The sequence below is a fragment of the Ceratotherium simum genome, chromosome 23 (genome assembly GCF_057802395.1).
Source record: "Ceratotherium simum simum isolate JZ-2026a chromosome 23, ASM5780239v1, whole genome shotgun sequence".
Lineage (NCBI taxonomy): Eukaryota > Metazoa > Chordata > Mammalia > Perissodactyla > Rhinocerotidae > Ceratotherium > Ceratotherium simum.
This window is the reverse complement of record NC_141922.1, coordinates 20,982,278-20,995,833: the sequence shown is the minus strand read 5'-3', so window position 1 is coordinate 20,995,833 and position 13,556 is coordinate 20,982,278. Positions and strand designations below refer to the sequence as shown.

The 13,556-nt window shown below is 38.5% G+C and overlaps 1 protein-coding gene across 3 annotated transcripts in view; it reads right to left on the bottom strand.

Annotated features, from left to right (window-relative positions):
* Positions 1 to 6,287: 6,287 nt before the first annotated feature.
* Positions 6,288 to 13,556, bottom strand: part of MRPL13 (mitochondrial ribosomal protein L13) — a 40,923-nt gene continuing 33,654 nt past the window's right edge. For all 3 annotated transcript variants that reach the window (XM_087447493.1, XM_004431109.3, XM_087447494.1), the window contains one exon: positions 6,288 to 6,573. In XM_087447493.1, coding sequence (XP_087303619.1) covers positions 6,552 to 6,573 — 22 coding nt within the window. In that variant the 3' untranslated portion in view covers positions 6,288 to 6,551. The remainder of the gene's footprint in view (positions 6,574 to 13,556) is intronic.

Here is a 13,556-nt window from a genome sequence, read left to right as displayed (position 1 = left end):
GAGTAGTAGAGACTTTTGAGCAAAGACTGGAAGGAGGCGAGGGCGTAATTACTGCCCATGAGGCGATAATAGAGGAAGAGCATTCCAGGCAGTGGGAATGGTCAGAGCACAGGCCCTGTGAAGGGAAGGCACTTGAGGTCTTCCAGGAAAGCAAGGAGCTAGCATGGCCAAGCAGAAGGAGAATTGTAGGAGATGAGATTAGAGAGACGACTGGGGGCCAGATTATATATTGGCTTGTGGGACATTGTACAAATGTTGGCTTTTACTCTGAGATAAATGGAAAGTGTGAAGGTCATTTGAGACCTTCAAGAAAGGAATTTTTTTGGAATGGTGAGGGCAAAAGCTTGAGAGAATTGAAAAGAAAAAGAGAGGCTTAAAAAAATGGAGATGGCAAGTATATTCTACTCTTTGGATGAGTCTTGTGCAAAAATGAACAAAAACATAGCGGGGTGGCTGCTCAGAGAAACAGGGTCAAGAAAAAACATTTTTTTACTCCCTTAGGTCTCAATAGATTTGTTTTCTTTTCTTCCTTATTTCACCCTCTTAGGATGAGGTGAGTGCCCAAAGGATTCCTTAAAGGATGAAAGTGATCAACCTGGAGTCATCTTTGAGTACTCTTTCTTTCCTACTCTATTCAATCTGTCAAAAATCCTACCAGCTCTACCTTAAAAACATAGAATCCAACCTTTTCTCTCCATTGCTCTTTGAGTAAATTATATATAAAAAATACCCAGTCTTCCCTGCCCCCTTCCGTCACCACTGTGGGAGCAGAATACCTCCCAAGCCCTTGACTTGGCCTTATACTGGCCTACACAGGATGTTAGTGCACACATGGCAAGCAGACATTTGAAATCTGCTTACATAGTTAGGCTTGCTCTCTTGTGTTTCTGCCTTTCACCGTGAGAACATGCCTCAGGTAGCTGCGGACAAGGATTGTCAGAGACATGTGGACTAGACCTGGACCCATAACAAAAAAGACCTTTATCGCTCTCACCACTTAGGATATTCCAAGGATTATAGGAGCTCTGTGCCAGAAACAGGGACAAAGATCAAATATATATATATATTTCTTATTATAAATCACAATAGCACACCATGATAGCAGGCAACTTGTATCCGCATATGTATCTCAAGCGTCTAGAATAGTTTCTGGAACTATTGGTTGAATGAATGCACAAAATATAGCAGCTGATCTCCTTGTTAACATAGATTGGAGAGTTGGCTAATTAATCACTGCTTCCAAAATTTAGACTTCTAGATACAATTTTCTGAAGCATATACATATTCACATTTCTCCATAATTTACTGGCTCTGCATATACACCGTACTGGTAACAGTGTGTAATAATAAAATACCTGGGTAATACTTTTCTACCAAGTTATAAAAATATTTTATTTGGACATTGTGAATTTGCCAAAAAGTAAAAGACAGATGCTTTATACTCAGAATTTCCTCTAAATGTCAAAAACAGTTTTTAGTTTTGAGATTGCTAAAGAAGATGCCAGATGGTATCATAATTTCAAAGTGTTGATTCTAAACAATTTAATGCAGGTTGACAAGTTGGAGCTCCATAACATCAACCTATAAAGCACAGGTGTCCACTAGCAACAGAACAGTCTTGTAGCAGCCACTATTTGCAAGGTTTTAATAGGTATTAACTTTGGAATTGAAAAGTGAAGGCAATAAGTGCAAAGTTAAGCCTTGAAACAAAGATTTGTTTGAAATCAAAGAGTTTTTCGTGGACCAAGTGGCACTGATACAAATGTGTGTCTCCTTCAGACGTCCTGTTTATGCCATCTTCATGTGGAAAATGTATCCTCAACCTTCCTGGCAGCCACCCTAATAAAAATTGGCCCTCAGGTGGAGTGACCGTTTGTTTTACGGGTAGCCGATCTTAGATTTACATTCTTCCAAGGCAAAGCCTTGAGTAGTAGTGATGCTGCAAAACTACTCAACTCTCTTATTTTAGATTTTTTGGGCAAAGAGAGAGAAATACCATTTCTCTGCAAGAGCCCTATTTAAGTTGAAATGGAGCCTTAATGTCTGTTTTGGAAAGATCATACCTTCTTAAATAGGGTCCTATCCAATTCAAACTCAGCATTGTAGAGATTGGCAGCAGAATCCCTCCTGGGACTTCTCGGCTTTACAGACTCAGAACTTGCTACTATGCAGGAATTTTCAGCCAGGAGAGAGCTGGACATTTAATGTTGTTCTTGGCTGCATGTGGAACTAACCCCCTTTTCCAGGAGAAGGTAGGAAAACAAATCAGTCAACTGCAGCATAGAAACAAGATGGGGCATGGGCATAGTGACAGTGTCTAGGTCTGGCTTGGAGGGAATTAGCAATAAAAGAGAGGAAGGAACTACAGTAAGAATCTGATAACTGCAACTTACATGCATTTTTTTTTAACTTCCGTCATCTAGGTTAAACTTTAAAGGTAAAACAAAATTCTGCTCCTTTAATCTCTTGTAAAGATGGCGGCGTTGATTCATTACCACAACCCTAGCCTCTGGGCCAACACATGACTCAGTTTGTCTAAACCAAGAGATATTATTTACCACTCTCACCAATCATAGTTCTTAGTATTCACTTTGTAAATTTAGAGTAGGAATTAGGATAAGAAAGGAAAAGATGGCAGTCTGAGCAAAGGATGGCTGTAAAGATCTGCTTTAGAATTATCTTGGCCCACCTGCTAGGTCCTGACTGAACACCAGAGATACCCCATGCCTGGAGATGAGGACATGCTTGGCAACAGCATCACTATGCCCACTCAGGAGGCTTACAGTGAGGTGCTCCCTACTCTAACCCAGGCATGACAAGGTGATGGCACCAGACTTTTTGGCACAATATCTCCCAGGTGGCCACCTCTAGTGGGATTGGGACAGTGTGACCTCTTAGAAACCTGGAGGAAGAGTCAGCCTGGCAGAAAGATGTGCTAAACCAGTAATTACAGTGAGTACAGCCATCTGTCCTATAATGTGCCATATGTCTTCCTGAGAAAATAATCCCTGCATGATGGAATTTTGTGCTCCAAAAGTAACAGGGTTCATAGGAAAAAATGGAGTTGGGGCAGAAAACTCAAAACTTGTACAGTCTTGTAAGAGATACAAGAAAACTACAATTCTAAACGTCCCAATAAAGAAACATAATAGCAAATACAGAACGTTATTTTGACAAGACATGAAGTTTGTTTGGTGGAGGTGTTTATAGTGAAGAGTTGTGGTTTTTGAACTATGGAGAACAGGTGGAAGATTACAGTTTTTCGAACAAAATGATACCAGAGGTAGATGGCTGTGGCTTATTGTCCTGTTTTTGTTCTTCTCAACTGGCTTAAAACAGAAATCCCACTTTTATTGTTTTGTTAATTGCCCTTTCTCATAAAGAAGCTATTTGTATGGCCCTAAATGAGATCAGATGACATCATGCACTGATGCCACATGAGATTTGCAGTTATCTTCAGCCCACTGCAAATGAGTGCTTTTCAGTTTTCAGTTCCTCAGAAAGGTGATTATTGGGAAGTTAATATTAAGCTCTTGTTTCTTCTGTTTTCAGTGTTGTGTCCTTGTTCATCAATGTGATTACTTTGGCCAAGTGGCTATTGCAATGTCACATTTTCTCTTGTTTCCCAACTTCGAAATACTTAAGGCTTTTCCTTTTTCCTTCGCGATATAATCAAGACACTTACTCATGTTTTACTGAGAAAGTCTACAAAGTTGGAATACAGCAGGCAATGCAATGGGTAAAATGGGGTAAGAGAGATAAGGTGTTTTGTATATTCTTCCCCAGGTCATTATGCTCAGCTGGATGGTGTTTTTCACATTTACCTGGTGTTACCTGTTAAAAGGTAAATTGAGGCATGTTAACAATTTTAAGTTTATTTGAGCAAAAATTGATTCAAATTGGGCAGCATCTAACCTAGCAGATAGATAGGAGCTCCAAGGAGCTGTTCAAAATGAAAGACTTGTATAAGGCAGAAGGAAGCAGGAACAAGGAAGTTATACTAGGCAAAAAAAGGGGGTTACTTTCCTTTAGGGGATGGCAGGGGTCTCACTGGGCAGATTATCGAACTAGTGCCGATCATGCGATTCCGACTGAATAATTTAAGATTCCATTTCTGGGAGAGCTGAAACCGTAATTAAGTCTTGATTTGGTGACATGAGGCTTAGCATAATCGACTCCATTTTGGGCCTGTTGTCTTGTTTTTAACATACCCAATAGCATAAAGCAGTCACCTGGTGAAAAATTGCATATGAACAAATATGATTTTGGTTTTGGTGAATTTATTTATCTGCACTAATTTGCACATTACAGGCACACATAGCACCAGAAGATATATATCAATCTTGTCCTTGCCATACACTTCTTGTAATAATTAGGGTTTCCTTCTTTTTCTGTAAGACTTCTTATTTTTTTGAAGTTCTGCTTCTTCTATTCATTTTACTTCAATAGGAGCTGCAATTCTAGTGGTCCAGTTTGTCTTCCCCCATCAGGTTACTGAGTCCCACACAGAGAGCTGTGATTTTTATTTGGCTACTTGTGGTTGTGTTCTCTCAGGATATGGACAGGTCAGGCTGTTAAACTCTCAAGCAATGGCAAATGGGCACGCGGTGGACGGTCTAAGAGTTTCTGTTTCTGAAGGCCACTTACTTGGTGCAAAAGCCTCTGTGCTCTGGTTCTCTCTGAATCAAAATGGAGTGAGCTCCCAACTGCGAGGAGGAGCAATTCAGTCCACCAACATAGCCCCCGTGTAGGTCTACATGGGTCTGTAGGATCAGGCAGCTCCTCCCCTGCCAAGGGGGCTCTCACACAGCAAGTGAGAGTGAGGTTGCTGGCGATTAGTCTCAATATTCTTATCGAATCTTTAGTATTATGATGACTGGGCTCAATATTCTTATACAGCACGTCACTATGATCTCACCTGTTCAAATCCTGCAGTTTTGTTGGAAACAAGGGCTTTCTTCAGTGAGCCTTTCAGCAACCAAGAAATATGTGCCAGGCATCGTTCTAGGTGCTTTGGATATACCAGATAAAAATGCCTCCCTATTAACGCTGCTGCATCAGGAGCTGTGGGCTTATTTTATATTGGCTCACATCTAAGATTATCACATCGAAAGTAAGCGGTGGAGCTTCTTTTTGGTCTAACAGTTTAAAATGTAACTACCATTTCGTTGTGAATGGTAGCTGTTGACCTGTACCAGGTTATGCTTGCTTTATTACAGAATCTGTGATACATAAGTATAAATATTCCTTCCCATCTAGCAGTGGCTAAGTCCATGGGCTTTTGAGCCAGACTGCCTGGTCAAATCCAGATTTTACCACTCAGTTCTGTGACCTTGGCCAAGTTACTTACTGCTGCCTCAGCGTGCCCATTTTTCAATGAGAAGGATAACTATGTACATTATAGGGTTGATGTATGGATTAAATGAATTAAATAAAGCAGTTGTGTTTGGCACATTAGCAGGTGCTTACTAGCAATGCTTCCTATTTAAGGCCAGTTACTCTTGCCCTCTAAACACACTTACATCATAGGTCACACATTGTTACATCAGCACCTCCAACGCCCAGCTGTGGTTATTTACAAGTCTCTATCAGCTCCTTTCTACCCTGCAATAGACTGTATGTTTTTTGGTGTGGCCGGTGTTGGGGGAAGACGTGTGACTTCTGTTTCCCCGAGGCCTAGCACTGTGCCTGGCATAGAGCAGGCACTCAATACATGTTTGCTGAATGAATGGGAAAGGTGGTCAGAAACTCACTCCCAGTTGTCTAGGGCAAGAGAAGAAAAAAAAAACTACCATAAAAATGCCCAAATACAGTAGTTCAGCATCTTAATTTCTAGAGAAGAGATTTTGCTAGGGATAGTTATCCCAACAGCCCAATCTAAGTGCCCAGCACAGAATTTAATAGGAACCAATAAGAGAGATATGGAGATATAGAGCAGAGGTCTGCAAACAGCATCACAGGCAGGGCAGTGAGATTTCTAGGCAGTAGACAGGCATTATTTTGTTATTTTGGTATCAGGGAGACCAAAGAGGCTACGTGAAAAAAGATGACAGCAGTTTGTAAATACCTCAGGGCAAATCTTACCCTCCTGAGCTGGAGGGATGAACTCAGATGAATGGGAGGTTAGATCAAATAGTCACTGAAAGGAAAAGTGAAGGTGGGCCTTGTTTTCCCAGGTGGCAAGAACAGTGATCCAGAACTTGAAGAAATCTGCATGGATGGGCACTTGCTGGCAACTTAAACTGCGATGCTACGTAGGGTTTTTTTCCATTAAATGCAAAATTGAATAGTCAACCAAGTAAGCCATTTTATTCTTATCATCATTTATAACATTCAAATCAGATTACATAGTAAAACAATTCTATAAAATATTTTATTGCAATTTCCTGTTGAAGGAATATCCTTTCCTGACCTTTCTCCACAAACTTCCAGTACTCATAACAACTTTGTCAAAATGCAGTCCTTGGTTCACTCTGCCCTGTAGGTTAGGAGAAATTCATCAGGAAGAAGTTTCAATCACCTTGTTGTTATTTTCTGTAATTTTCATTCTCTTATAGCCGATAATCTTCAGGTCTGAAAGACAAAAATCAACATTTATTTCTTCATGAATCATTATTTCATTTTCCCTTCCCTGATGAAGGAAGATTATTTTTCCAATGTAAAATGAAAGCAACTGTTTATCAAGAAATATCTGCAAACATTATATCTAAATGTTTGGTGAAAACCACTAAAGCCAAACCATTACAAAGTAGAATGGTTAAGTGACAATTCTCAAGTTCTTTTGAGAGTATAATAAATATAGGCCACCTTGTACCTATGCATGAATGTATTAAGTTAAAAAATTTGAATTCAATTTCTGTTCTATTTTAGAGCATTTTTAAAAAATCTTTTATTTAATTAATTAATTTATTTGCTGAGGAAGATTCGCCCTGAGCTAACATCTATGCTAATCTTCCTCTATTTTGTACGTGGGTCGCCGCCACAGCATGGTTGCCGATGAGTGGTGAAGGAACGAGCCTGGGAACTGAACCCAGGCCGCTGAAGCAGAGTGTGCCGAACTTAATCACTTGGCCATGGAGCTGGCCCCTAGAGCATTTTTTCATCAAGTCCTTTTCATAGAAAGGATTATTGTGACCTGTAAAATACATACGAGATGGATTTACCTAATAAAGGCAAATTTTTTTTTTTTTTTGTGAGGAAGATCAGCCCTGAGCTAACATCCATGCTAATCCTCCTCTTTTTGCTGAGGAAGACTGGCTCTGAGCTAACATCTATTGCCAATCCTCCTCCTTTTTTTTTTTTCCCCCAAAACCCCAGTAGATAGTTCTATGTCACAGTTGCACATCCTTCTAGTTGCTGTATGTGGGACGCGGCCTCAGCATGGCCTGAGAAGCGGTGCGTCGGTGCGTGCCTGGTATCCGAACCCGGGCCGCCAGTAGCAGAGTGTGCGCACTTAACCGCTAAGCCACGGGGCCAGCCCAATAAAGGCAAATTTTGAATGAGTCATTTCCCTATTTATTTTAGCATATGCTAAATTTAATTTTCATTACGATACATATAGAAAATAAATGTATAAACACCAGCTCTTTGATATTTAATTATACACATATAACTGGTATTTTCCTCATTTATATATTTATAGGATTAATCACACCTGAAAGTTGCTTCCAGTAGTAAATTAAAACAAAGAATATTTTCAGGGAAATGTCAAATCATACCAGTGGAGAAAATGAAGAGTAGGAAATAATAAAATGCAAAAAATTTTAAAAAGTGTCTTGTTATCTTTTACATAGTGTAAGTGTGGAACTCATATGGAATTTTCAGAAGGAAGTTAGTAATAAGCGGCTAAACAGATATTTTTGAAATAGCTATAAAAATATTCGATAGTTTGAGTTCCTTTAAAAAGTAGACGAACTTGGGGCCGGCCTGGTGGTATAGTGGTTAGGTTCGTGCACTCCACTTGGGTGGCCCGAGATTCGCAGGTTCGGATCCCAGGCACGGACCTACGCACCGCTTCTCAAGCCATGCTGCACCAGGTGTCTCACATATCAAGTAGAGGAAGATGAGCGTGGATGTTAGCTCAGGGCCAACCTTCCTCAGTAAAAAGAGGACTGGCAACGGATGTTAGCTCAGGGCTAATATTCCTCACACACGAAAAAAAGTAGATGAATTCTGTTGGCCCTGAAACAACTAATCTAGTCCCTTTCTACATTTACAGCCTGTTTTCTTAAACAAAATGCTCACAAGATACCAGATAGCCCAGCTATGAAGACCAACAGTCTAGTGGCTGAGTAAATGAACTATATTACAATTTAAAGTTATTATTTAACTCTGAGGGACACAGGCACTCGTCTGGGAAACCAGCCAAATATGCTTCACCATATCAGCCATCCTATAACAACAAGAAGAGAAACTGCAGAATTTTGTCACTGTTTTTGAAATCTCTTTCCAAATGTAAAAACTGTATCCAAAGTCTGGGAAATGACAATTTGATGTGAAAACTGTCACATCAAATTGTGAAAAAAAAAAAAAATAGCTTAAAGCGGCTCCAAAGTGTATGCTTTTAATCTCTGGTATGTGACTCAATGCAATCAAAGCAGTTCCCAGTCAAGAAACACCAGTACATTTTAAGAAACAATTTATTCTCATGACCAGCTGGTTCCTATAATTACAAAAGGGTGGTGGTGACGCCATTGGAAAGAAATCTAAGCTAATGTCCTAACAAGAAATCTCTGCAACTCCACTCAATAAATAAAATGTGCTTAGTCACAGTCTAGTTCTTTCCACACCAAAGGTTAATTTATTAAGTAACAATGAGATGACAAACGCACCTTTTAATGGAATTTAGAAGTAAAATTGGAAATGTGTATGAAGCATGTATCTGTCATGCAAGGAACGTAGACAGTGACCTGAAGGCTATAGGGGGCTAATAGAGCCCAAATTTGCTTCAGGAAGATTTTTTGAGGAAGTGAGGAAGGAGATGAGTGGTCTCTTAGGGCTGTCGCAGTGATGAGCGAGAAGAAAGGCCAGGTTCAGGATTGAGAAGCAGAAAAGTAACATGTTTGGGGGAGAGAGGGTAGGAAGAGAGAGGGAAGAGGGAAAAAGCCAGGGAGATGACAGAGGAAGGAGCTACTGGAAAATGACAATCCAAGGATGACTACTAATTTTCAGCTTGAAGAACTCAGTGAATGGCAATGCTAGTTTACTTTTTCAATATAGGGAACACAGGCACAAGAACAGATTCTGAAGGAAAGAATCTTGGTTTTGAGTATGATGAAATCTGGACATGGCAGGCAGCTAGCAATTAGGATTTGGAGTTTAGGAGAAATGAGGCCCAGGGGAAGACATCTGAGAGTCTCTAACATAGATTCCTTCTTTTCATCCCACTTCCACATAGCAAGCGGTCCTGTTTAAAAATCTTCAATAGCCCTCCACTGCTTTGTCAAAGTTCAAACACGCTGGAATTTAATATATAACCTTCCCGGGGCTGGCCCAGTGGTGTAGTAGTTGAGTTCGAGTGCTCTGCTTTGGCGGCCCAGGGTTCGCTGGTTCGGATCCTGGGCACAGACCTACTCACCACTCATCAAGCCATGCTGAGGCGGCGTCCCACATAGAAGAGCTACAACTCTACAACTATGATACACAACTATGTATCTGGGGCTTTGGGGAGAAAAAAGAAAAAAGAGGAAGATTGGCAAGAGATGTTAGCTCAGGGCCAATCTTCCTCAAAAAAAAATATATATATACATACATACATATATATATAACCTTCCATGACATGGCCCCAGCTAACCTTTTTGAGTTTCTGAGTGATTCTTTCTACACCCTATCCCTCTACGTTCTAGTCCCACTACGCTACTTGCTATTGCTCAGATAAAAACTTTCACACCTCTGGACTTGGGTACTTGAGATTTTCTTTGCTTGGAATATCTCTTATCTTTTCTCTGCCCCGTTGAACTTGACTGATTCTTCAAACTCCACCTCAAAAATCACATCTCTGGGAAGCCCTCCACAACTCTTCCTTTCTAACTTAGGCAGGGCTCCTTTCTCTGAGAGTACCAGAGAACTTCATGCATACTTCTATTACAGTCTTTCTGAAATTAAACTTGCCCTTACTTATGTAAATAGATTTTGTTATTTATGTAAATAATATGTGCTGAGTGTTTATTAGATGGCACAAAGTATAGTAACTACTTCACATGCATTATCTTCATTTTATCCTCATTTGTGAGAAAGACACGGGTATCAACCCCATTTTACAGGTGACAAAACGAAGGCTCAGAGGAGCTGAGTAACTTGTCTAAGAATACACAGCTAGGAAATGGATAGTAGGGATCTAGTGCAGACCTCTGACTCCAGTGCTTGCAAGCACCATTTTATTCTACATGACTCCTGTTAGGCTGTCAGTGTTTTTGAAAGCAGGGTCCCAATATAATTGATCTTACACTTCCAGTAATTAGCACTGTGCCCAGCATGTAATGGATGCTTGTTAAGGTATCTGTCATTAGAGTATAGTGACTGCCTTGAAAATGGCACTTTGTTTGCAAACCCCTCCTTTCCTTTTGCTATTGACAAGTAATCAGGATCTTTTGCAGACGGTTAATTTGCTTCCAAAGGGAGAAAACAGTATCACGGCCAAGGGCCTAGATACTTCAGATGCTCGCATAGCTAGAAACATCAACTCACACTGGAGACAATTAACGATATTACACTGCTTCAGGAGGTACCCCTGTGGGGAAAAGTGAGTTTTTTATACTACATGTGGTTCTGTTTCCCTCTTTCCACACACAAACGAAAGCAGACACACATACACCCCATTTGTATTCTTACTCCCTTCCACTAAAAGAAGGAAATCCACGATAACATAAGAAACGAAAGGGGAGGGCTATTTACCTGAGTGCTTCTCAAACTTCAGTAGGTAAACAAATCACTTGGGCTCTTGTAAAAAGCAGATTCTGATTCATTTGGTCTGTAGAGGGGCTCATGATTCTGCATTTCTAACAAGCTCCCATGTGATGCAATGCTGGTCTATGGACCACAAGCTGAACCCTAGCAAGCGTTCACCTCAGGCCTTAAACAGAGCTCTTCCTAAGTCAGGAGATGACTATTTGAGGATGTTGAAGAAGCAAAAGAGGCATCTTCAGTAAGAAATTGCTAACACTATGCCGTGCCTAACAGAAGGTAACATACTTCCTCCTTAGCTAGAAATGATTCCAGTTGATATGTAACATCCTTCCCGGCTCTTTCCCCACCAGAGGACTTTATTAACATGCAGTTTTATGCTTTTCTGATACAATAATAACTAATTTTTAATTAAGTTAATGTGTACTGGATACTGAAATTTTTAGTATCTATCATCAAAGAAAGATTAAGTTGTAGTTCATGTAGCTTTAATAAGTAAATGTCACCGTATTTAGGTTCTTTAAAACTTGTTAATCCATATATGGCAACACTATATTAATCAGAATTGAATTCTCAGATTATGTTGCCTACACATTTATCCTACTTTATGTTTAGATCTACGTAATCTCCTCACTAGATTAAATAATTTTTAAAAACAAGAAACCTGGCATCTAGCATATTGCTTTTTATACTATGGATGTTTAATGCTGTTTGAAACTTTAATTAACTTTAATGAAAGGCTTAATCTTTTGTCAGAGGAATAATGGTTGAATTTATAGTCTATATTAGCCTCAGTTCTTTTTCACTTTTCATTGCAAATAACAAATTATGAAGTTTTAAAGTAAAAGATAATATCATATAAATTTAACATATTTGTAAATAACAACAGCATTCTACAATAATCTCAGGAAACCTTTGAAGAGACATTTCAAATGCTGTTATAGAAAGCTAATATCTATTAATTTGTTTTTTTAATAGAAATTTACCCTTTGACAGAAACATAAATATAGTTATATATTAACAAAATTACCATGATCTTTTCTTTATATATGTAATACAAAGTATCCAAAATTGGATATATCAGAGTTATACTAAACCACAGACTGTTACAAAAAATTTCTGTTTTAGCTCTGGTTATTAACCAAGCTTTAAGTAAGCAGCAAACACCAAAATATGAATTTATCACACTTCATGAAGTAAAAGTCAATTCTTCCTTCAGGGAAATAAAATTCCATTCATTCATTCAACAAAGATTACTGAGTGTCAGGTCCAGCTGTGGGCACAGGCAACACAGCAGCGAGCAAGATAAAATCTTGTCTTGAGAGAGTGCATTTTCTAACAGAGGGAGACACACACACATTTTGACCTTTGAAGTGAAAGCTAAAAGTTTTAAGCTTTCATGTATGTGCTCAGGGTATACTTGGGCAATTAATGAATCTTCGAAGAATTAGCCAACATAACACTTTCTCTAATTCATTTTCTAAATTGTCCTAAACTTTCATAGCTATTAAATGTTCAATAGCAATAATTAATTTTGCACTTAATATTTGTCACCAGCAGAAAACTGCCTTTAAACAATATAGTTTTAAAAAATAATTATTTTTTTTAAATAAATAAAAAAAAAATAATTATCACTTTTGTGAATGAGGAAACAGAACTTACAAAAAGGCCTGAGTTATAGAAAAGTATTCTTGTGATTGCTCAAAAAGTTAAAATCACACTATATCTCACATAATTCTCAATTTTCTATGGCAAATCCTTTACCATAGATGTCCCTATGCAAAATGCTGTCCGCCACACATTAAATGAAACAAACAAAATATTGCCACTCATTAAAATTAAACAAGTACATCTCAAAAATGCAGAGACTCAAATCAGAAAACAGAAAGGAGAGAGGCCAATACGTTTATATTATCTTAAAAATGGCGACATTTCTATAAAAGAATTTATCCCTCAGGAAGAATCTTTTGGGAGATTTTAGTTTTCATTGTAAAATAGTGGGTAAAATCCATTTGATTTATGAATAAAATGAAATATAAACCTATAAAACACATGGTTTATGTCACAGTCCAATTAGAGACACTTCATATTATTTGTCCCATTAAGATAATTCATTATCCACGGGGAAAATGCCCTCAAATTTCAGTTGTAAATCCATGAAATTGGGTGTAACTTAAGTGCAATAAATCTCCCTTAGGTCTTATGTGTTTTTACTCCTAAATAATATTTCTCAGTATAATATATACTCCGACAAAACAGTTAAAAGACTACAATAAAATTTGGACGGTGGAGTAATCTTAAGAACAATAAAAGGACAGTTTGATTGAATTTTAAATCATTTCCATTATATGGGGGGAATTATTTAGAATAAACCATTCTAGGAAATCTGGTGACATCACATATTCCTTGAACTCAAGACGTTAGCTGTAGAGGAATAGTGAGGCAGAGTAATGGTGCCTTTTATACTCATTTCTCCAGGCACTGTACCATGAGCTTGATCAGAAAAAGCTCACCAGTGCTTTTTTGAAAAACTAAACTCATAAGATTGTTAAAAATTTTTAAAAATAAAATTATTATTATTATTATTTTTTTTTGAGGAAGATCGGCCCTGAGCTAACATCTGCCAATCCTCCTCTTTTTTTGCTGAGGAAGAC